The sequence below is a fragment of the Phacochoerus africanus genome, chromosome 1, assembly GCF_016906955.1.
Source record: "Phacochoerus africanus isolate WHEZ1 chromosome 1, ROS_Pafr_v1, whole genome shotgun sequence".
Lineage (NCBI taxonomy): Eukaryota > Metazoa > Chordata > Mammalia > Artiodactyla > Suidae > Phacochoerus > Phacochoerus africanus.
Window position 1 is genome coordinate 62,376,552 of NC_062544.1, and position 24,572 is coordinate 62,401,123.

The 24,572-nt window shown below is 41.1% G+C and overlaps 1 protein-coding gene across 5 annotated transcripts in view; it reads left to right on the plus strand.

The window, feature by feature from the left end:
- The window catches only part of DROSHA (drosha ribonuclease III), a 120,786-nt gene extending 99,289 nt beyond the window's left edge, over window positions 1-21,497 (plus strand). For all 5 annotated transcript variants that reach the window (XM_047767682.1, XM_047767665.1, XM_047767673.1 and 2 more), the window contains 8 exons: window positions 546-703; window positions 2,268-2,373; window positions 12,850-12,991; window positions 14,684-14,766; window positions 14,858-14,961; window positions 17,561-17,653; window positions 18,456-18,502; window positions 21,235-21,497. In XM_047767682.1, coding sequence (XP_047623638.1) covers window positions 546-703; window positions 2,268-2,373; window positions 12,850-12,991; window positions 14,684-14,766; window positions 14,858-14,961; window positions 17,561-17,653; window positions 18,456-18,502; window positions 21,235-21,365 — 864 coding nt within the window. In that variant the 3' untranslated portion in view covers window positions 21,366-21,497. The remainder of the gene's footprint in view (window positions 1-545; window positions 704-2,267; window positions 2,374-12,849; window positions 12,992-14,683; window positions 14,767-14,857; window positions 14,962-17,560; window positions 17,654-18,455; window positions 18,503-21,234) is intronic.
- The last annotated feature ends 3,075 nt before the right edge of the window (window positions 21,498-24,572 follow it).

The window sequence follows — 24,572 nt, forward strand, 5'->3', positions numbered from 1 at the left end:
AAGATACGCAGCAGTCAAATTCCTCAATGCACTGGTTCTCAAAGGCCGGTCCCCAGACCTGCAGCATTTGTGGTACCTGTGAACTTACCAGAAAGGCAAATTCTTGGTCCTTATTCCAGGCATACTGAATCAGAAACCCTGGAGTCAGGGCCTGCCATCTGCTTTTAACAACTCCTGCAAGGGTTTGATGAATGCTGAAGTTTGAGAAGCACTGAACTACTAAATATCCATATATCTGTGTATTCTCCACCAGCAGTTCTTCAGCTTGCTCTTCCTTGGAGAGTTAGGATAATACTTGGGGATTTTGAACTAGTATTTGGCCTTGAAATCTGGTGGAAGATTGCAAAATATTATTTGAGCCTTCTTTAAATATTAGGTTTGTTTGCCATTCTAAGGGATGAGAAAAAAGCTTTCATGTTATATTGGCATTTTAGAAGTTTTTGCCCACGGGAGAAGGGAGTTTACAAAACACTTTTAGAATTGATAATTATTCTTGTAACCCAAAACTGCATGTGATTTTTTTCTTCCTTTCTTTCCTGTGGTAGCTTCAAGAGCCAAATACCGATCGACAACTTATTGAGACATCTCCGGTTCTACAGAAACTTACTGAATTTGAAGATGCCATTGGAGTAATTTTTACCCATGTTCGACTTCTGGCAAGAGCATTCACATTGAGAACTGTGGGATTTAACCATCTGACCCTGTGAGTTAGAAATACACATGTAGTTCTAATGTGACCATTGAGACAGAAAGTCCCAAACCTGTGCTGTGTGCCCTTCAAATGAATTGGGGTTTCAAACCTGTTTTCAGGGTAGTCACATCGTTAGATGGATGAGCAGGTCTAGACACTGGCACCAATTCCACGGGAGTCTTCTCTAATCTAATACTTTGGGTTTCATTTTCATACATCTTATTTCTTTGTAAAGTGTAAGATAAGTGTGACGGAAGTAAAAACTTTTTCTATGAGGGACAAATAGTAAATATTTCAGTCTTTACAGGCCACGTGGTCTCTGTCACGATGATTTGACTCTGCCTGGGTAACAAAAGCAACCACAGAAAAAAAATAAGTGAAGGAACATGGCTGTGACCCAGTTAAACTTGATTCACTCAAACAGGCCATGGGCTGCATTTGGCCCTCCAGTCCCTGCCTGGATGAGTGATTTGAACATGAGCTCATGAAGTAATTAAATAACCAAAATGTTATTTCTCTGCATGCTGTTTTCTGTTTTGTTTTGTTTTGTCTTTTTGTTTTTTCTAAGGCCACACCTGTGACATATGGAGGTTCCCAGGCTAGGGGTCCAATCGGAGCTGTAGCTGCCAGCCTACACCACAGCCATAGCAATGCCAGATCCGAGCCTCATCTGCGACTTATACCACAGCTCACGGCAATGCCAGATCCTTAACCACTGAGCAAGACTAGGGATCAAACCTGAAACCTCATGGTTCCTAGTCGGATTCGTTAACCACTGAGCCACGATAGGAACTCCCTGCATGCTGTTTTTTAATTCAGTTTTTGGCTTCCTTCCTTCAAATCAGATATTCACAGCTCTCTTTAAACTGTAAAGACTAAAGGTTCTTGTCATAGATTTTTTAGTCCTTAAACTGGAGTCCTGATTTGAATAATGGAGTGTATTTTTCAATAAAGAGGTAAAGATTTAGCAATGAAAATTCTTAGACCTTTTTGCTTGGTTTTGTCTGTAGAAGGATTGTCTGTGCAGCATTGTTGTCTGTACTATACAGTTGACCCTTGAATCATATGGATTTGAACTATGTGGGTCTACTTATATGTGGATTTTTTTCAGTAAATACATGCTATATTGCTACGTGGTGTGGTTGGATGAATCTGCAGATGCAGAACTGGGGATACAGAGGGCTGACTGTAAAGTTAAATTGGATTTTTGACTGTGTGTAGGGTCTCTGCCCCTGACCCCCCTGTTGTTCAAGGATTTAATTGTACTTTATTTTTCTTTTGGTACCCCTCAGCTTTTGAGCAGGTGCCATTTACCAGTCTTTATTTTAGTAGTTGTTTAATCCTTAGATAATACTCACTTTACTCTCCTTTGAAACTGAACCTGTATTGCCTCAGATCTCTTCTCAATTGAGGAGCCTTAGGGAACTGTATTTAGTTTTGTGCTTTAAACAAGATGAACACATGCCTTTTCAAAATCATATCTTTTTTCAAAAAAATTTCTGTTTTTTTTTTTTTTTTTAAATCCACAAATGCTTTTTGATCTCTTTACATTGATGGTTTTTTTTCCCCCCTCCAGAGGCCACAATCAGAGGATGGAATTCCTAGGTGACTCCATAATGCAGCTGGTAGCCACAGAATACTTATTCATTCATTTTCCAGATCATCATGAAGGACACTTAACTGTGAGTTTGTATAAAATCATTCCCTCACACAAGATTACTATATAATAGACAGTGAAGATTAGAAAAATCAAATATATATTTATGTAATTGATGACTTATTTCTTGGTGACTTTAGCATATCATATGGTTTTGTTTCATCATGTAAATATATGATAAAAACTCATTTTACACTCCTTCATTTAATGATTGCCTGTTCAGTACAAGACATTGAGTTAGGCTTCATGGGGCAGGAGGTATTGGTGGGGTAAATATTAGTTGACACCTAAAGTTTAAAAACCATTAGAAGGAATTTAAAATGTAAGTAAATAACTATAAATTCTCTCTCTCTCTATATATATATGTATATGTATATAGATACAGGTGTAGTGGGCATGTGTATACACATATATGTACACTATAAAAGGTGTAAGTAAATACCTAAATACAAAGGAGAAGCATGTTAAATTTTATGAGGAGACATAGAGAAACTGTGCTATTTACGGAAAGTAAAGTTTCTTATAGCTGTGCAGTTTCTTGAAGGCTTCATGGCCATGATGATACTTGAGACTTGAAGGATGGGTAGCATTTTGACCATTGGGAGTTAATAGGAAGAAATTTCAATGCAAAGACATTCCACACATTGGGATTGCTGAAACAAGGACATAGCATAGAAAATCAGAAGCTTTATTTTGGCTAGGCATGGTAGAGTTGAAGGGAACTTAAAGAGACAAGGTTTGATTTTTTTTTTTTTTTGGTCTTTTTAGGGCCACACCCAAAGCATATGGGTAACTACTCTTACGGACATTCCCAAGCCAGGGGTGGAATTCGACCTATAGCTGCCGGCCTACACCACAGCCACAGCAATGCCAGATCCTTAACCCAGTAAGCGAGGCCAGGGATCAAACCTGTGTCTTCAGGGATACTAGTCAGATTCATTACTGCTGAGCCACATCAGGAACTCTCACAAGGTTTGATTTATGAACAAAATGGAATGGTCCCCATTCCTCTTACCTTTGTTTCATTTTATAAAACTTTATTGAGCTTTTTTATTTGCTGCATACTCTTTTTTACTCCGTGAAACCAATCAATAATAAAACCAGAATGGAGAACAAAACATATCTGGAAGCCAGTCATGATGCTCTCTTACATGTAGCGTACAGAATAACCTTTGAGAAGTCTCTCTTTCTAGGGCATTGAGAAAGCAAATACTTTATTAAGCAAAGAAAAATCATAATTTTATAAGCCGTTTTATCACTACAGACTTTTGTCATGATGCTTGAGACAAGTAAGAAGTTTTTCATTCTTTGCATCTCTACAAATTCTATGCATGTTTTGCTTTGAATGGAATTGACTCTTATCTTTGCAGCTATGAACCCCAGAAATACTTTATATGAGTCGCAGATATGGAGTTAGGGAGAATGTGTTTATTTGATTATGTTTAGATGTAATTATTCAGCAGAATTTCTAAGCCCAACAAAATATGATCCTTTCATTCATTCATTCAGTGAATATTTATTGCATTCCTACTATGCCCCATGTACCATTGTATGGGAAATCATGTGTATTCTTATTTTAAATTTAGTTTAAAATTAGCAGTTTGATTACATTTAAGGTGAACTGCTTTGGGATAGATAAGAAATTCTTAAAAACACATGAACATGTCTAGTATCTTTCCAAGTACACTCAGGAATCAAAAAACACTCATTCAATATTTTCCATTAGGGAGTAGACTTCATAGCTGTAAGAGTATCTGGTTGGTCTGAGAAATGGCCAAACTAAACCAAGTGGCTTGAAGTAGTAATTCATTTTGCAGCCATATAGTAGCCACTGGTGAAAATGTGTGAGTTAAATACACACATTTACCCCGTATTCCTACAAAATCAACTGTGAACTGCAGGAGTTCGTGGAGGTATGAGGTGCAGATCAACAAATTTACTACTTCCCTTCTAGGTCACAGCACATGTGCCCCTGCCCACTCCCCTCCTGGGAGGCCCCCAACATTGAATAATGAGATCAGAAAGGCATGGTCCCTGCCCAAGGTCCGGGTAAAGGTTCTGTGTTCTTTCCAAAGTGACCTCTCAGTGCAATAACTAATTTTATCCAAAATGTGTATATCAGCCTTGCTATCTTAAAATCAGAGATTTTGGGGAGTTCCCGTCGTGGCACAGTGGTTAATGAATCCGACTAGGAACCATGAGGTTGCGGTTTCAATCCCTGGCCTTGCTCAGTGAGTTAAGGATCTGGCGTTGCCATGAGCTGTGGTGTAGGTTGCAGACACGGCTCGGATCTGATGTTGCTGTGGCTCTTGCATAGGCTGCCGGCTACAGCTCCGATTCGACCCCTAGCCTGGGAACCTCCATATGCCAAGAGAGTGGCCCAAGAAATGGCAAAAAGACAAAAAAAAGAAAAAATTAGTTTTTTTTTTTTTTTTGGTAACTTATTAGAAAGATGTTAACAAATGACAGAATTCTGATATGGTGGTTTTATTAACTACATTCACAGAAAGTTTTGGTAGAAATCAACAGGACCAATAGATCTGCCGGCAAAAGTGGTGGGCAATGCAGTGTGCTCAGCTTTCTCCCTGAGGTGTGTGCTACTCTTGGAAAAGCTGGCCTTGACAATTCTTGGGGCATCTTTGTACTCTCCCATGATGACTATTGTCTCAGGTTTGGGGTCTGTCTGGCAGTGTTGCAGCTCCCTACGCCAGCCTTCCTGAATTACCTCTTGCTCCCGTGCAGTCCATATTACCTGCTGTACCAGGGAGTCTTCACAGCATGTGTTTTGTGACCACACTAGCCATTCATCTTCCATCCACTTTAATTTTACTTCTTCACCTCCCCAACCTCTTAATATTGGAGGGCTCCCCATTCTCAGACCTCTTCTCCTTTCTCTTGACTTCTTTTCCATGAGTGAGTTTTGTGGCCTTGAACAGGTCTGTACGTTACCTCCTATTTTGTCTTCAGGCCTTACTTCTCCCCCTAACTCCAGACTCATACATTGTATATATATATTTTTTTTTCTTTCTTTCTTTTTATGGCCACACCTCCAGCATACAGAAGTTCCCAGGCTAGGGGTTGAATCAGAGCTGCAGCTGCAGCCTATGCCACAGCCACAGCAAGACTGGATCCAAGCCACGTATGCAACCTATGCTGCAGCTTGTGGCAACATCGGATCCTTAACCCACTGAGTGCAGCCAGGGATCACATCCACACCCATACAGAGACAATGTCAGCTCCTTAACGTGCTGAGCCACAACGGGAACTCCAGCATCTATAGATTTATAGAATACTCAGATATCCAGATATATAGACATACTGGGATCTCTAGCTGGATTTCTGTGAGTCCAACTCAAACCTGATATGACCAAAACAAAGCTGATTTTCATCTTCAAACGTGCTTCTCTCTGGATGTTCTCCATGTTAATAAGGATTACTCTGTACTTGTAGTTGCTCAGGCTTTATAAAGACCTTAGACCCTTCCCTCATCCTACACCTCCTAGCCATTAGCATAGCCTATTGATTTCACCTTAAAAGTGTGTCCAAGGTGTGACTACTTTTTACCAGCTCTGCTGTTGTAAGCCTGGTCTGGGCCTCAGTTTTCTGTACCCTGAGTTACAGCTGTAGCCTCCCAACTGGTCCATCCCTGCTCACCCTTCAGACTAAGTTTAGCACATCATCTAAAGAATTGTTTTTGCTTATTTATTTTGCTTTTCAGGGCCTCACCTGCAGCATATGGAAGTTCCTAGACTAGGAGTCGAATTAGAGCTGCAGCTGCCGGCCTACACCACAGCCACAGTAACACAGGATCCCAGCTGCATTTGTGACCTACATCACAGCTCACGGCAATGCCAGATCCTTAACCCACTGAGCGAGGCCGGGAATCAAACCGCATCTTCATGGGTACTAGTCAGGTTCATTACTGCTACACCACGATGGGAACTCCCTAAAGAATCGCTTTCAAAGGGATGTCAGCTTATAGGTTCCTCTGTGTAAAACCTTCCAAAGCTTCCTCTTCTCAAGGGTAAGCAACCGTGTTGTCATCTACAAGACCCTAGATGACCTTCCTTCCTGCTGCCATCTCTGACTTTGTTCTCCCAAATGCTTCATGTTAGCCTCCGTGACATTCTGCAGGACACTAAAAGAGCCTTTGCCTCGGGGCCTTGGCACATGCTACAGCCAGATCCCTCACCTCTTTCAGGTCTCCATTCAAATGTCATCACCAGTGAGGGCTTTTTAACGTACCCTGCTTGAATGGTGGCCTCTTTTCCTGGTCCTTAGCTCCCCTCCCCCAGCCTGGACCCTCTTCTCCATTTTCTCCTTCTTTTTTCTCCTTAGCATATACTATGTATTTTATTTGTTTACCATCTGTCTTCTCTCATCAGAGAGTAAGCTCCATGGGGCAGGAGGTTTGTCTGTTTTCTTCACTCCTGATTCCCTGGGTGCTTGGCCAATTGCTCACATGTCAGTGCTCAGTAGAAATGCTGAGTGAGACTGTCATATTCCAGTCCTGCTCTTCATTTGTTCTTTGGAGAGTTTGGAACGAACAAGCCAGCCCACCTGCCTGGCCCCCCGTCACATGTGGTCTTTTGACTCTGCACCTCTGCTCTGGCTGCTATGCATTCCTGCAGTCCCCTCCTGCCATCGGGCTTTGTACATGTTGTTCTACCTGGAGACCATTCTGCTTCCAGCCTTCACCCCCATCCCGTCTTCATTAGATGTCAGTTCCAGCGTGACTGCTGGGTGCAAAGGAAACTTGACAAGCAAATTTCCACGTTCTTTTCCATTCTGGCACTTCTGTGAGTTTGCCTGTTCCACTGCCCTGGAAGTTCTGCGAGAGCATGTTTTTATTTATCACTGTGTGCCCAGCAGTGCTGGTATGTGTAGGCTCTCAGGACCTATTTGATAAATAAATAGAAGAATGAGAGTTTTATGGGCCGCTGAGTCCTGTAGAGAGGGAAGTGAAAGTGGCATTGGAGGAAAACAGCACCTTGTTTTATGTGTAAGGAAAGAAGCTGAAAACTTATTTATGGAAGTCTAAGGATTAAAAGTAATTTTAAAAGTTTGGAGGATTACTTACTGCAGTTGCACTTGGCCAGGCAGGGGGGTGGCCGGGAGAGGGTGGCTGATTATTCATTATTGTGGTCAAAGAACACAACTACAGCAAATCACACGGAGGCATTAGTTTGTCTGGAGCCATTCCCTTGCACACTTGTTTCATAAAGAATAAGGACAGTTGAGCAAATGAAATCATGCTTTTCAAGTTTTGAATGCCGATTCGGGAAAACAGTGTTCCGTAAGTCAGGTAGTCAAGAGAGTCTAGGAAGGGATGTCAGGCTATGTAATTGTTCTAGGATGACAGAATTTGAGTTGAGATGTAGAAGGAAGAGGTTCTGTTTCATGGACTGAAGTTTTGGTGTTTGAGGGTAGAACCCACTCAGTAGAGTCAGAGTAAATAGTGAAAGGGTCTCAAAGAGCACTTATCAGACTAGAATGCCTGTCTTGTCACACATTTAAGTTTCAACGATTGCATGTGAATTTTCACCTCTATTTCATTCTCTTCTCTTAGCCTCTGCTATAAGCTACCGAGCTAAAAATTGTTGTCGGTCACATGGCTCCAGAATGCAAGGCAGTGCCCCGTGGAGGCATCCCCCAGCAAGATGAACTTGCAGAAATTTTTGGTTTTAGAGGAATGATTTGGGATAATGACAAAACAGGAACGACACAAAGTTTGAGAATCAGTGATCTAATCCTTTCCCACTGCCTCCATTAGGCATGAAACATAAATCATTCCAATAAAAAGGTATCTTATCTAAAAGATCCTTTTGAGAGGATAGATTTCACAGCCTCCTGTTTGAGAATTTCTCCATTACTGATGTAACTTGGCTCTTTCTGACCTGCACTCCAGCTGCTAGCATTTGCCTGCCTTTTTTTTTTTTTTCAGTTAACACGGGAGTCGAGACCATCTGGCTACCGCTCTTGGCGTGGTAGATCTGGGTGGCACATCACTGCCATTTTTAATAATATGTCCTGTTTTCACCCCATGCTCTTATATTAATAAGCCCTCAAAATAATAAATCACACTCTCCCTAATTTACACTAGGGGGCCCTCTTTGGTAGCTCATGTCCCATAAATGGGGTTTTCTCTTTAAATTAAGAGTACATAGACGTTGAAGGAAGAGTGCCAGTATGTTTCTTTGCTTATTTTAAACCAATAAACCTTTTGTCTTATTAAAATTTAAGTTCATGCTAATTATGAAAGACTGCTCTGTTGAGATAATAGAAAACATCCTGCATTCTCAGAATCACAATTTTCAGTTTTAATATTCTTATCGGTCCTTGCTATTGCTTCAGGATGTCAGCAGTCTTTTTCTCAGCTACAGAGAGCCCTCCGTTTTTCTGGTGACTTCAAGTTACATTTTATCTTTTGGTGAGGCAGTCGGGGGTGGGGGTGGGGGAATGGAGTGTTAAAAAAAAGTATTTAAAAAAGGACAGGTTAGCACTTAGTAAAATGGAGAGTTTGGGAGACAGTTAATGGACTGGTATCCATAATATTTGCATTGAAAACAAATCCGGAGGAATTCCTAGAACTTTCTGTAACTTTTTCCCTGTAACCAAGGAGCAAGCATATCTTGCCTAACAACGATGATGCCAGTAACAACAGCAGCTAACATTTCTGTGTGTTTATGAGCCAGTCATTGTACTTAAATTGTAAACTCTTTCACTTTAATTCTCATTACATCCCCGTGAGGTGGGTATTACTTCTGCATTTAATGGATGAGGAAACTGAGCCTCAGAGAGATTTAGTAGCTTATACAGGGTCCCTTAGCCAGGAAGTGGTAGGTCTATAGTTTGAACCCAGGCAGCCTGGTGCCAAGTCTTTTACTTTTTAGCAGTACATCTAGCTCAAGACATTGTTTGCAAAACAGTCTGATAACTATCTCATGCTCAGTTGGGTGCTTAACATTTTCTAGATTTCTACTGAAAAAAATTTCCTCTTTGTCAACCAGTAATTTATAGCATCACCATCTTCAGGCTTTCCAACCTCATGTCTTACTCCATTCAGATACATCCACCAAAATGAGCTTTCTAAATTCATAAGATTACCTTGTCACTGCTCCCATATGACACCTTTTGGGATGACTCTCCCTGGCAGAGGCTGACCAGCCTCATTTGTATGAGTTCTTCTCGACTAGGCTCCGATTTCTCCTCCTTACTGTGTCACCTTACTGTGTCATGGCCCCTTGCTTTTGTTAGAGCTATTTCCTCTTCTTGGAAAACCTTTTCCTCCTGTCTTACTATGTGTAGGCTTGTACAGCAAAAATACCACACACTGGCTTCCTTATGAACAGCAGAAGTTTATTGCTCACTGTTCTGGAGATTGAAATCTGAGAGCAGAGTGCCGGCATGGTCAAGGGAGGGCTGTCTTCTGAGTCACAGACCTCTCATTGTACTCACAGGGTGGAAGGGGCTGGAGGTCTCTATGGGGTCTCTTTTTTTTGGTGCACCTGTAGCATGCAAAAGTTCCTGAGCCAGGGTTCAAACCTGGGCCACAGCAGCAACCTGAGCCACAGCAGTGATAACACAGATCCTTAACCTGAGCAGGGAACTCCTATGAGATCTCTTTTATGAGGGCACTAATCCCATTCATGTGTGCTCCACCCTCATGACCTAATCATCCTCCAAAGCCCCCCACTTCCTAATACCATCATCTTCAGGGTTAGGATTTCAGCATAGGAATTTTAAGGTGACACAAACATTCAGACCCTAGCACCCATTCCTCTTCCACTGGTGGATTCATTCTTTTCAGTCTTTCCTTTACATGCATCGGAATCCACCTGCTTGAAATTGAGAAAAAAAAATGCATATGTCCAAGTTACATCCCCAGAAATTCTAATCCCTTGGTTCTTGGAAGAGGCTTGAGCACCAGTATGTCAGAAGTACCTTATGATTCTGATATAACAGCCAGGTCAACAAGCCTCTGAAATGTTTTTACTCAGAGGTCACATCCTGCAGGAGGTCTTTTTGGAAAGCTGGCTTGGAGAGGAGCACCTGCGTGCACTACGGCCTGAGCTGTCACTGTGGCTGCCACGGTGCATTGTACCGACCACTTTGTGTGTGACCACCTTTAGAGATTAGCAGCTCTCAGAGGGCAACCACAGATGTTGATCATCTCGGGATCTTTAGCCAGCAGCACAGGGCCTGGCCCAGCATCTCTACGACTGTTGCACTGAACTGCCATAACTTTAGGGGGTTTTCTGCCTTGTGATCCCCTCTTGATCTCACTCGTTGGCCAACAGCATGATTCATTCTGAAACAGAGTTCAGTAAAGGCCAAGGATGGAGGTTGTCATTTAAAGAACTGCCATTCAGACTTCCATGTTTAGGTAAAGAGCAAGGTCTTACCTCTTTTCAGCTCATCTTCTAAATTTAAACCGACTCTAAAAATATGGATGATTTATTGCTTCCTTTTCCCCCACTGACTTTTGGTTCAGACTCTGGGTTTTGGCAAGAACTGAAAGATTTTACTTTCTGCCGGCCACCTTAAATTTAAGACCCGTCAGGTTGTATGTTAAATCAAACCGGAAGCGTTTTTGTTTCCGTCCTCCCTGCTGTCCTCCTCCCAGTCAGACAGCATTCCTGTACCGTTCTGAATGCGGAGCCCTGATGCTGGAGGCAGCAGCTGGGGCCCAGTAACCGGTGATGTATCGTGGTTCGTGTGTGCTCATGTGTACATCAGGCTTGTTGAATCTGAGGCATGAAATCTCCATACGCATAGCCCAAATTAGAGTTTTTTCCTCTCACCAAAAGTATATAATGAGAGAGAACCAGCTTACTCAGCATAGCAACATTTTCAAAATAGCCCTCCTGTTCCCCCATGAGCCTCTCCCTTCCCCATTAGAAATCCAAACTAAAAAAATTATCTCCCTTCCAGCTCACTTATTCTGTAATTACAAGATATTAGGCTGGTGGGCTCTCTATAGGTTGTGTCTTCTTTATATGCCAGGCCTTTTTAATTGTGAGCTTCTCTGTGGATATAGTTTTAATGAAACACTTACTATATTGAAGAAAAGATAGAGTTGGGGAAATCAGAGGAGGAAGGGAGCAGAGACAAGCAAAGAATAATAGTCTGTAACTCAACAGCAAGCATGGCTTATGAAGATCAAGTTGTATTTCTGCTTCATGAATCATTGTCAGACAAATTAAGAACATATTGTTTCTTATTTATCTATTGTCAAGGATGCAATCTCAGGCATTGCGAATAAATCTTGATTTTCATAAGCTCAGCTGACACTGTGGAGCCACAGAGCATAAAACTTGCATCTAATAAACAAAGCCCGATGTGGAACGGCAGGGAGTGTAATACAGCATGACTTGAAGCTGCACCCTGTTCCATGGCCCTGGTGTCAGGGATATTCCTTAGTAGGAAGGAATTGTGCTAGACCAAGAGTTTGTTGTATCTGTTGTAAGAAGAAGTTCTAGTTTTAGGTGCATTATTCCCCCAGATCTTAGAGATTGGGGGTAATTACTTTCAGCTCTTGTTTGGTGCGTCCTTGTTTGGTGGATCTTTGTATCCACCCACTCCCCCCGGCCTCCCTCCCCTACCTTCCCCCAGTGAGTGACTGGTATTAAATTCCTAACCCACGCCTGTTTTATGGGCACCTCTACAATGGACTCGTTGCCCAATTTGCATGCACTGTTTGATGTTGCTACTTGGGAGAGTCCTTAGAGGACTCCTAGCTGACTGAAATTCCTAAAAGAAATTTTTATTTGGAATTCTTGAAGTTGAAATATGGAAATTATATTTCAATTCGATTAAAAACAAAGGGTCTTGGGAAAGGATATATAGTATAAATCTTTAAAATAATAAAAGTAACAATAATTTAAATATTTTAAGTATTACTAAAACACCGCTTTCCCAAATCCTACAACATCAAAATTAGCGCCATAAAACTTGAAGCTTATTTTTGACTTTAAAGAAATGCTCCTTTAAAACTAGTGTGCACTGACAGAAAGCAGGTCCAGTGCCTGGTGATAGATGGATGAGATTGATCACCAAGGGGTCAGGGAACTTGTTTGGAGTAATGGAAATGTAGAAGCTTGTCCAATCTCATTTAACTATACTTATAATGAGTGTATTTTGTTGTATGTAAATTGTACCTCAAAAGTTCGTTTTCCAAATTTTTAATGCTCCCCGATTTAGTGACATTAAACTTAAGGGAAGCTATGACCTTTAATGTTACTGCTCACTGCTACTAAACAACTAAATGAACTATTTAAATGGTAGCTGGGTAAAATCCAGATGCGAGTAAGTTATTAAGAAGAAACTAGAAGCATGTGCAGTTTGTCACTGCTGCCTGGGGGTCATGGTTGAGAACTTACGCCATCGCTTGTCCAGGTGTCCCTGTCAATGAGATGGTCTAGGCTGGTTGGGCCCAACACAGGAGCAAGGAGACCAAAGGTGAAATGGTTTCTAAATGTACCTCAATTCCTTTGGCCAGTTGTTGCGAAGCTCTTTGGTGAATAACAGAACTCAAGCCAAGGTCGCCGAGGAACTGGGCATGCAGGAATACGCCATCACCAATGACAAGACCAAGAGGCCTGTGGCCCTTCGGACCAAGACATTGGCAGACCTTTTGGAATGTGAGTCCTATAGGATAAAGCTTTTCTCTTCACCTGCAGGTTCAAAGTTTAAATCAAATGGTCCAACATTTATGCTGCTTCTCCTTATTATTTATTATGTTCTGATTAAAGAAATCTCTTTTCTATTTCAATTTTTATTTACACTTTTCTCTGAAGCATAAATTTCCCAAATCCTATAACATCGAAATTAGCACCATAAAACTTGAAGCTTATTTTTGACTTTCAAGAAATGCTCCTGATTGGGATGGAAATGCTATAAAATTGGGTTTTGATGATCGTTGTACAACTATAAATGTAATAAAATTAATTGAGTAGTAATTAAAAAAAAAACTAATGTACACTGACAGAACAGAAAGCAGGTCCAGTGCCTGGTGGTAGATGGATTAGATTGATCACCAAGGGGTCAGGGAACTTGTTTGGAGTGATGAGGGAGAATTACTTGGAATTAAGATGTGAAAAATGAATTTACATTCAATTGGTGTTCAGTGTGGCATACCCTCCCCACCCCCTGCCTCCGCACTCCTCCATCTTAATGCTGGGCCATCACATCTCTCTCTGAGAAACAGTAACAGAATGTGAAGATTGGTGATGCTGAATCACAGGTGTTTTTGCCACCCAGCAGCCTTTAGACAGGGACGTAGAAGAAAGAAGGGTAATTTATTCACTAAATACTAAAACTATTCTCTGTTGTTGTGAATGAGCTCAAAGCTCTATAGACAGTGTTGTCATCTTTTACAGTTTCCGATGTGGTCTGGTAGCATTATAAGTAATCCTGTTATAGCTAACAACTGAAGGATTATACACACAATCGTATTGTTTCTGATACTACTTTAAAATAAGCGAGCTGTTCACTGGCCTCTGGAACTTTTTTTTTTTAATGTTATAATCGTTTTGACAATTGGAATTACATACAAATGTTAAAGTCCAGCTGCAAAACCAGCTGATTTTACAAAGTGCAAAAGCAATCTGACTAAGGCACTTAAAAGGACTTCTTTTTCACTAAAGGAAAGTAACTTAAGATTAAAATTACAAGAAAATTAAGTGATCTGTCTCACTGGCCTTTTTTTTTGTTTTAGATAAAAAGTTATTTTTATCCCTTCTTTTATCCCATTTGCTTTTGTAGTTAAGATACCTTAAGATATCTTTTAATGAATTCATCTTTGAGACCACCGTTTATTAATGCCAATTTGGTTATTTTGCCATTAAGCCCAATTTCAGGTTATTCTTTGGGCAGATCGAATCTATAAAGTGTCCCATTTCTGTTCATGAAATGTAACACAAACCCTTGTAAATGGGTGATCTCCTTAAGACTTGGTGTTTGGCATCATATCTGATCTTCAGATTTTATTTTGATTTATTTGGTGTTAACATGTTTGTGCTCCCAGATATCATTCTTTCTCTACTGTACAACAGCATTTTGGGTATCGTTTTTAACTAATTATTCATTTAGCCCTTAGCCAAATGTAGTTTGGTCTTATACTGTATATTACATCCTAATCACTCATGTATATTGCTGCTTCTAATATTAGTGATAAAGAGTAGTTCTCATTTGAAGAAAGATGAAATGGTAATGCTAAAAAGTAAAGAGGGCTTGAAAATTGAAAACCTTATGAAAACGTTCCTTAAAAGTCTAGGTCCTGTACTCTTTCTGGCAGTGCATTGTGGTTTATTTTTTAATGTTGCCTTTTTCAGCATTTATCGCAGCCCTGTACATTGACAAGGACTTGGAATATGTTCATACTTTCATGAATGTTTGTTTCTTTCCACGACTAAAAGTAAGATCATAGAAAATTTAAATCGGTTGTATGTTCTATGCCTGGTGATTCTAGAAACCTTTACTAAATGCTTGTTGGGGACTTGCTGCAGGAGTTCATTTTGAATCAGGATTGGAATGACCCCAAGTCCCAGCTTCAGCAGTGTTGTCTGACGCTTAGGACGGAAGGAAAAGAGCCGGACATTCCTCTGTACAAGTAAGTACAGCTGCCTCGGGCCATCGGCCCCTGTAAGCTGAGTGTTATGCTCCATGTGCCTGGAGGAAGAGCTAATCACTGCAGGGTAGTGGTTACAGAGTCCTGGTGGAGACTTCAGCACTGAAGCTTTGGGCCTCTCAGTCCTTCAGCTCCAGTAAGTGAGTCACCTGTGATTATGTGTGCTTTCTCCTCTCATCTCTGAAATACTCAGTGAATTGCTCCCTGGGAGCAGGACATGCTCAGGTATTCAGATAAAGATAAGAAAAATTTAGGTTAGGAGTTCCCGTCATGGCTCAGTGGTTAACGAATCCAACTAGGAACCATGAGGTTGTGAGTTTGATCCCTGGCCTTGCTCAGTGGGTTAAGGATACAGCATTACCGTGAGCTGTGGTGTGGGTCGCAGACGCAGCTCGGATCTGGCATTGCTGTGGCTGTGGCGTAGGCTGGCAGCTGCAGCTCCAATTAGACCCCTAGCCTGGGAACTCCGAGCAGCCCTAGAAAAGGCAAAAACACACACACACACACAAAGGAAACAAAAAAGAAAAATTTAGGTTAGTGTAGGTCGCAGACGCAGCTCGGATCTGGTGTTGCTGTGGCTGTGTCTGTGGTGTAGGTTGGCAGCTCCTATTTGACCCCTAGCCTGGGAACTTCCATATACTGCAGGTATGGCCCTGAAAAGAGAAAAAAAAGAAAAATTTAGGTTACGTTGTTTTTATATACATTTTTATATTTGTCTTTTTATTTCTTGTAACCCCTACTGGCCTTCACGTCCAGATTAAGTGGGGTATGCTTACTTAAAATGGTATCTGGCTATCTCTGTCCACTCTCTCTGAAGCCCTGTTGGCCTCTGGCCCTTCAGTCACTGTAAGAAGCTGGGCAGTTCTTCACCACTGCTGCATTATTCAAATATTTGGAACTTTTCTTTCTGGAATATGTACCCAAAGCTGCTCTGTACTGTTGAATATCTTTAGTAATAAATCCTTATCCTTTGAGTGATAGCCAAAAGTCATTCAAAGGAAGTGCAGGTCACTACACACCTAATGCCAGTTTTGATGAAAACAGGAGGTTTGACTCTGAAATAGAGTAATTAGTTTGAGACATTCAGAGGCGGTTTCAGAAGGTGGTTTCAAAGAGGAATTGTAAAAGGGAAGGCTTGTCAGCATAGGTGGATTTCCTACCCAGGTATGGTTGGTCTGATATGTGTTTTTAAGATTGTTTTAAGAATCCAGTTTCAGTACTGGCTTACCCCTTGCCACATGGGTGCAAGTACACACGTCCGTGAGAGTGTTTCATCTGGAACAAAAGCCCCTCTCCTGTGGGCTCTCTCAGACTTCATGGTACTCAAGGGAAAACACCGGAGTGGCAGTCGGGAATTTTAAATCCTTTTTTATGTTTTTATTTAATAGTCACAACACGTTATAGGCTTTTTCACTAAAAGAAAAACTGAGGCCAAGAGAAGGTTGAGTCACCCCACAGCAGGCTACTATAAATTGTCCCAAGAAGCTGTCACTGCTCAACAATGTTTCCTTTATTTATTGGGAAAAAAACCCAAATGTTTAGAAATAGCACTTTAATACGTGCCCAATAGGCATAATGAATATCCAAACTGTATTACATGAAAGGCTCAAAGTATTTCCTCATCACAGTGATAATTAAAGTTCAGTAAATAAAATGAGGATGATAAATTTTGCATATCGCAGGCATGATTACTATAATAAGCGCCACCTTTAAGAAGCCACCCCGTGTACTTTCATCCCAGTGAATGCATAAACACAAAGGAAATGACTGTTCCCTTCTCATAAACCCCCCAAATGAAAGCAAGCGGTGAGCTTGTTCTTTTTTATCAAGATGATGGGGTTGTTTTACATAGTTTTTTTCAAGATTACTGTGTTCATTCCATTATCTTTGTTGGCTACTTTTAATTTCCCTTTTCCATGAAGCTATCAGTTTGACCGCATTTGAAATCTACACCTTGTCATTAAAATCGCAGTACCTGGGGTTTTGTTTTTTGGCAGTCGTGTTGTGTACTCTGCCCTATAGCATACCTTTGAAACCATCTCTGATGTTCCAGAAATTAAATCTATTTTCTGATCTTTTAGATAAGATACCCGACATTAGGAAAAAATCCATAAAGGATGCAAAGCCATTCAGCTGTGGTTTGAGGTGTATCAGCCAAATATTTATTGTCTTTAGCTGTGATTAGCACTGAAAAACAGAGAACAAACTGAAATGGCTAACTTTACACTGATGAAAGTTTGTTAATTTTGTAATCCTTGGAAGAACACTTTGAAATTATTTAAAAATATTTTACACCTTACTCTTTGCCTTCAAATACTGCATATAATGCTTTTGGGGAATTATATATGTAACATAAATACTTAGATATATATAAATCCACTGTAGAGTTTTTTAAATTTCCCACTCAAAACTCTCTATTTGTCAGATTAGCAAGTCAAAAACTTACTCCTTTATTTTTCTAGTTATGTTTACCTTCCTCTCTCTAAGCAGTAAGTCCCCTGGTTTTTCCTGGAGCTACATACTAGCAGTAACAGTAGAGTAACACGTCATGTAATGCACATCCTTTTCCTTGTCCCTTCAGGACTCTGCAGACAGTCGGGCCATCCCATGCTAGAACCTACACTGTGGCCGTCTACTTCAAGGGAGAGAGAATCGGCTGTGGGAAAGGACCAAGGTATGAGGAGAAGAAGCCTTGAATTTCTTGTGTCTGAGATGTCCCTGCTTGGTATTTCCAACCTCTGCAACCTGTCCTTTTAAACTTAGAGTATGGAGTGTTCGAGGGTAATAGCAAAGTAAATCCCAGGGATTAATGTGCCCACCAAGTCCAGCCCCACACTTGAGAATCCACCTTGAATAGTGGGAACACCACTGCGTAAAGGGCTTTGGCCACCTTGAGAAAACCACATTACCTGGTGCACAGGTAAGGTCTGTCCAGTCTGAGTTACCCCCAAAGTACTGAATTTTGCTGCAGGCGTTTTATAAAACATGTCATGCATGACACTTGATCTCCTGTCACTCCTCACCTGAGCTTTGTGGAGATGCTCACATCTTCAGGTAAAAAGAATTATGTATGTTATCACCTTTCTTTGAAACTTCCAAGTGATTTTAAACTGAGACATGATTTGAAGTCTGCCTATACATATATTTTTTTACTCTTTGCCTCTTAAACTTTACACTGAGAATGTTCAAAATTTAAGTAAGAAATACTTCAGCCCTAATATAAATGGAAGGCATTTTGTTGCAGCGTCGAAGGTGTGGAACGGATAACATGAACAGGCTTTGTGCAAATAAATGACATTTCTGCATGCCTTTGTGTGTATTCCTCCAGTGCAATTCAGCATGTGATAGTAGAAGCAATCAGATAAAATTTTATGCGCTAAACATGAAAATCAGCCTGAATAATTTGGAGCCATGCTTTCTGTTTTTGAAAAAAAAAAAATCTTTAAATTAAAGCATACATTTTCTTTATTTAATAGTATTCAGCAAGCGGAAATGGGAGCAGCAATGGATGCACTTGAAAAATGTAAGCCTATCTCTTTTTCTATAATTATATGTTCATAATGTAATGAGTGTTTTATGGAAAGAAAATGGGGAAGTAGAAAAATGGTAAAGTACCGATAAAATGTGATCTTCCTTTCTTCATAATTATTCTCCACACAGAGTGTAGTAGAGTGTAAGGTATATGTAAAATGAGCTTATAATTTTTTTTAAAAGAGTATTCCCAAATGCTTTTTGATTTTCATTTTCCTTTTTTGTGTGGAGTCCCACTCTCAGCCCAGGCAACATGCATGACTTAGTGTATTTCATTCTATATATTTCTCTGTAATTCTAAAATCTGAAGCCAATGAAGGCTTTTTTTCTCTTTAGTTTTTGGCCATTATTTTATTAAAATGAGATATTCACGTACGTCTCTGCATCCTCCTTTGCTTGCTCAGTAATACATCATGGGCAGCCCTGCAGGTCATAGTGCCTCCAGTTCATTCTTTCTTAAGGGCCACATAATATTTCATGCTGTGGCTGTGCCATAGTTTATTCAACTTAAAAATTTTTGGTGGATGCTGCTGCTTTTTATCCCTGTTGACAATGGAAGTCTTGACGTTTGTGCTTTTAGTTCTGGGAGATGGAGTCTCAAGAGTAGGGTGGCTGGGCTGAAGAAATTTCAGTTGCATAATTGACCCTGTAGGGAACTGCAGAGTCTTTTGTAAATTGAAGGCATAAGTGCAGGGAAGTTTTCTTCTGAGGTATATTGTGTCGCACAGCAGCACCTGTGGGCAAAACATGACAATACAGTTCCGTTCTGCTTCAAATACCAGCTCAGTGTGGGCAAGGGCAGAGTGTGGGAAGCTGGAAGTGAAGAGACCCAGGTGCTCAGCCTGGGAGGGATTCCAGGAAAGGCAGGAAGGCCAGGAGCCAGTGGGAATCCGCAGATGATAACTCGAGGGTGTGGGGAGAGAGGAGGCCTGGGGGCAGAAGCTGGTGTTACCAGGGTCCCGTGTCTGTGGAATCTCACTGAGAGTTTTGTTGACTCTGTTGAGGAGCTTTTTTAATCATTGTGTGTAATCACATATTGCAGTAAAAGTGAGACTTCATTTTCTACCTGTGGGATTGTTAGACATCATCTTTAGAGTTTTTCTTTGTTTGCTTTCAACCATAAAACAATACTGTTCTGAGGAGTTCCCTTCGTGGCTCAGCAGTTAACAAACCTGACTAGGATCCCTGAAGATGAGGGTTCGATCCCAAGCCTCACTCAGTGGGTTAAGGATCTGGCATTGCTGTGGCTGTGGTGTGGGCCGGCAGCTGCAACTCCAATTCAACCCCGAGCCTGAGAACCTCCACATGCCTTGGGTGCGGCCCTAAAATAGCAAAAAAAAAAAAAAAAAACTGTTCTGAGACTGGCCTCTGCATACGTACTTGTGGGAGTGAATTGTTTAAACTATATGTATCAGGTCCTTAAAGATGTCCATACACTTTGATCTAGAGATTTCATTTCTAGGAGTCAAACCTAAGAAAATAATTGGAGTTATGAGCTCAAGTTCACATGCCATGATAATTGTGACTCTGGTTTGGAGTAAACAAAAAATCGATCACTCAATCAAACTGCATGTTTAAAAGTAGGTAAATGTTTATGGAGTTCACATTGTAGCTCAGCAGTAATGAACCTGACTGGTATCCATGAGGACGAGGGTTCAATCCCCAGCCCTGCTCAGCAGGTTAAGGATCCCGGCTTAGTGAGCTGTGGTGTAGGTCACAGATGTGGCTTGGATCCTGTGTTGCTGTAGCTGTGTGGTGTAGGCCGGCAGCTGCAGCTCCGATTCAACCCCTAGCTTGGGAACTTCCGTATGCCACAGCTCCGAATTATAGGTAGCTTGTGCTGCTCTCATTCATGCCTCCACCCCTTTGCGATGTTTGTTGTTGAAGCATGTTTGCTGACAAGTGTATGAACTGACGTTTTTCCTCGTTCCGTATTTGATTTCTTACTCCATTACCGTGTTCATTCTAGACCACAAATAACAACGGAATTGTGATTTTTAACATTTTAATCAAGATTGCAACTGTGTCAGCACTCTTGCACAGGGTCAGATGTCAAACTAAATTTAGCTCAAATGGTGCTATTGAGTGACCCATTTCCTCTCACCAAGTGCAAGGGCTCCCCTTGAATTGCTGTTGTCAGTGTAGCTTCGAGCTTCTCATGGTAAACGTCACAAATTGAATTTTCAGAAATAACGACTTGGGATGTGGCCTACCTTTGTCCATCTGATCTTTTTTTTTTTACTCTTTTTCTAAAAAACTTTAATTGTTGGTAAATAATGGTGATAATATCATTATTCGTTTGAAGTTTTTGATTTAAGCTTTGTAAAAATATACAACTCCCTTTTGCTGTAGCCTTTCATCTCTCCTGGAAATCGCTTGCTGCTAGGAGAGCTATGTTAAAACACCTAGCTGGAAACATTCCGAAGCCACACATCTGTGTTTTAACAGTTCTGTATGTTTCGGTGCCTTTTATGCTTGAGTTCACATCAGATATTGAAATCTGCAGTCGGGCGCTGATCCAGACTTCCATTGTGTTCCTGAATGATAAAAGAAAAAGAGAAGAAAACAAACATTTTTTTTTTTCTCTTTCCTTACAAAATACAGCTACACAGATTTCATGTGGCTACACATTTGTGTGTATGTGTGAACGTTTAGTTTGCATCATTCTGCGTGCGCACTAGTGGCTCTCCTTTATTAAGTGTAAAATATATCTCCTCGTGTCAGATAACTTTCCCCAGATGGCCCATCAGAAGCGGTTCATTGAACGGAAGTACAGACAAGAGTTAAAAGAAATGAGGTGGGAAAGAGAGCATCAAGAGAAAGAGCCAGATGAGACTGAAGACATAAAGAAATAAAGGAGGGCACGGAAGTGGTGGTGTATTTACTTGCCTAATAACTGTGACTGTTGCCCATCGGAGACTTAGCCTAGTTTTCCTGGAGACAGTGAATGAAGTGTGCCCATTGAAATAAAACACAAAGTCAAATCACTCTTGTTGTTTTACTGATCTCACGTTCGGATTTTAGCTGGATGGTCTTTGTTACAAAATATTTGATTTCTCTCCTATTTAATGGAAAACTTCACTTGGGTGAATGTGCATATTCCCTATATTTTGTTCTTTAAATAATAAAATTCAAAGAGTATATTCTGTGTGGAATAGATCCTGTTTTTCTTTCTCAGTTTGTGACTCCAGACTCTCAACTGACAAACGAAAAATTCACTTTACCAGATATTTGGGCTACACTCTATTAACGTCTATACTGTTTGAAATCTCTGGACTGTTAACTCAGTTTTTCAGCATTCATCTGGATGTTTATCATGTTCTCAGTTCTCATTGTGCTTAGTCTCACAAACCAGTGACTCCTTTGCCGAAGGTATCCCTTTAACCAGCTAACGGAAAGGGGGAAAGACTGATATTTGAGTCACGTATATTCCTTGAATCACTAGAATAGGGGAGAAATCATGATTTCAAGCCAGATGACACTGGAAATCCTGCTCTTACCCTGGGGTCATTGTTCCCTTTTAGAAGTTTATGGATAGACTTCAGGGAAGTCTCAGAACCTCCTGGAATTGTATTAGATTTTATGTGCGTGTTGGGTTTTGGGAGGGGGTGGGGAGCAGGAAGAGGAGCTTTCATCAGCTTGAAGTGGTCCCTGCAATAAAAGGCTGACATTGCATTAAATGACTTTTTTAATGTTAATTTAAACTGAACATCACTGATTTCTTATTAATAAAGACAGCTTTTTCTTTTTTTAAAACGAATGTGTTTTCATTCATTACTTTAACAGATACCTAGTGCTACCTGCCCCGTGTCAGGCATTTTTCTAGTCTCTGGGGCTCGAGCAGTGAACACAGTACAATTCCCTACCCTTGGGGAGTTTGTGTGCTAGTGGAGGAACATAACACAATGACAGGAGGTAGAACATGTTATGTCACAAGGTGATGCAGATGATGGCCAGAATAAAATAGGAGGTGAGATTGGTGCAGTTTTCAATCAGGTGCTTGGCAAAGCTCCCCAACAGGGTATTATTTGAATTAGGATGGGAAGAAGGAGGGAGTTCCTGTTGTGGCACAGTGGAAATGAATCTAACTAGGAACCATGAGGTTGCAGGTTCAGTCCCTGGTCTCGCTCTGTGGGTTAAGGTTCCGGTGTTGCTGTGGCCGTAGCATAGACTGGCAGCTGTAGCCCTGATTTGACCTCTAGCCTGGTAACCTCCATATGCCATGGGTGTGGCCATTAAAGAAAAAAAAGAGAGATGGGAAGGAGGAGAGTGAGCCATTCAGGTATCTGAAAGGATTCTTTTTTATATAATTATTGAAGGTTACGTATGCATTGTTGAAAATTTGGGAATGTGTTAACTTTTATTAGGAGAAAGAATCAAATGTTACTTTGGAAATACTGTGGAGAAAGTAGGAACCATAAGCAGAAAAATAAATCACTTGAGATTCTATCACGCAGAGATTTTTATATTGTCAGACCTTCTGTGTTCACACACACATGTGCACATGCACTCAAGTGTGCCTTCACAGTAGGGTACCTACCTACATATGGTTTTCATAGCCTTTCTTTTTTATTAACTAATAAATCATCTCAGAGTTGAATCCACATTTACATTAATGGCTGCGTATTCATACGTATCATGTATGCCAGTCATAACTTACTAATCTAACGAAAGGTACATAGGTTGTAAGCAACTTGTTACTGCTGTAGACAATGCTGTCACATACATACATACTCATGCTCGCACACGCGTGTGCCCACACATGAGAGAGGGAGGGAGAGTTGGGGAGGGAGGGATGCGAGAATAGACTTTATCCTCTGTATCAGATCTAAAGGCTTGATTTTAGGTGTAGGTTCAAATGTTGTGGCACATGTGTACTTCAGGGATTTTTTTTTCCCCCACCCCTGAGATAATAACTTCAACTGTGCCAGTTTTGTAATTCTTTTGGGGACTAAATGGTTGTGATGATTAATTTTACGTGTCAGCTTGGCTAGGTGAGGGATCTTGTTTTAAGCAACTGGGTGTGTGGTCATTTGTTATGCAGCATTAGAAAACAAGTACCTTCTCTTTCTCTTTCCCAGCAGTTAATCATTTTGTGTTACTATCCTGTTTAAAATATTTCATGGGTTTCCCCTTGCCTGGAGGATAAAGGCCAAATTCCTTATCATGGCCTTGAACTCCCCCACTGCCAGATATCAGCCTTTTCTGCGGGCTCAAGCCCCCACACGCTACACTCCAGCCTCACAGAACAAGTTGCAGATATGTAAACACCTCCTACTTTCTCCCCCAGGACTTTGCACTGCCTGAAATAGGCCACCTCCTTGTTCATTATCTTTTATTCATCTTTTAGGCCTCAGCTCAGAAACTCTCTTGCAATCTTTTCTTTGACCTTAAATGTAGGTTATGTGGACATCCTTGGGCTCTTTGCTGAATGATATTTGTCCCATTGTATTGTTACTGTCTCTTGACTCGCCCATCTTTGCCCGCTAGACAAGTTCCTGGCAGGCTGGACCATCACTAATCTCCCTTTGAATCCTGGGCTCTTTGTGGGCTCTTCATCACAGTTGGCTGCATAAAAATAACCAGATTCCTTTCCCCACCTACCCTAGAGCAGAACACAACTTTCTCCAAGCAGCCTTCCATCCTGCAGGAACTCTGAGGCCAAGGGGAAGGGAAAGACTGTTGAAGAACACGGCATCTGCATCCCCTCTGGACCTCCTGCACTTGGACTTGGCTGGGAGCTCGGTGCTAGAGCAGGAGGGCACAAGCCGAGTGGGATCCAGCAGGAAGAAGGGGGAACTTGGCCCCTCTTGCCCTCCTAAAACTGTTGCCCTCACACCGCTCCGAGTTCAATGAACACAAATGGACAAGCAGACAAAGCTTTGCTCCAGAAGCTTCATCCTAGGTAATGAGGTGGAGCCACAGAAACCCAAGGAAAAGCTTTAGTCACCTGACCATAATCTCTGGCAGCAACTCCCACTCAAATATTCCTTGCTCCGGATAAATGATCGTTATTCAATCCCATATAATTGTATATCTAAACACAGCTCTAGTTGGCACCT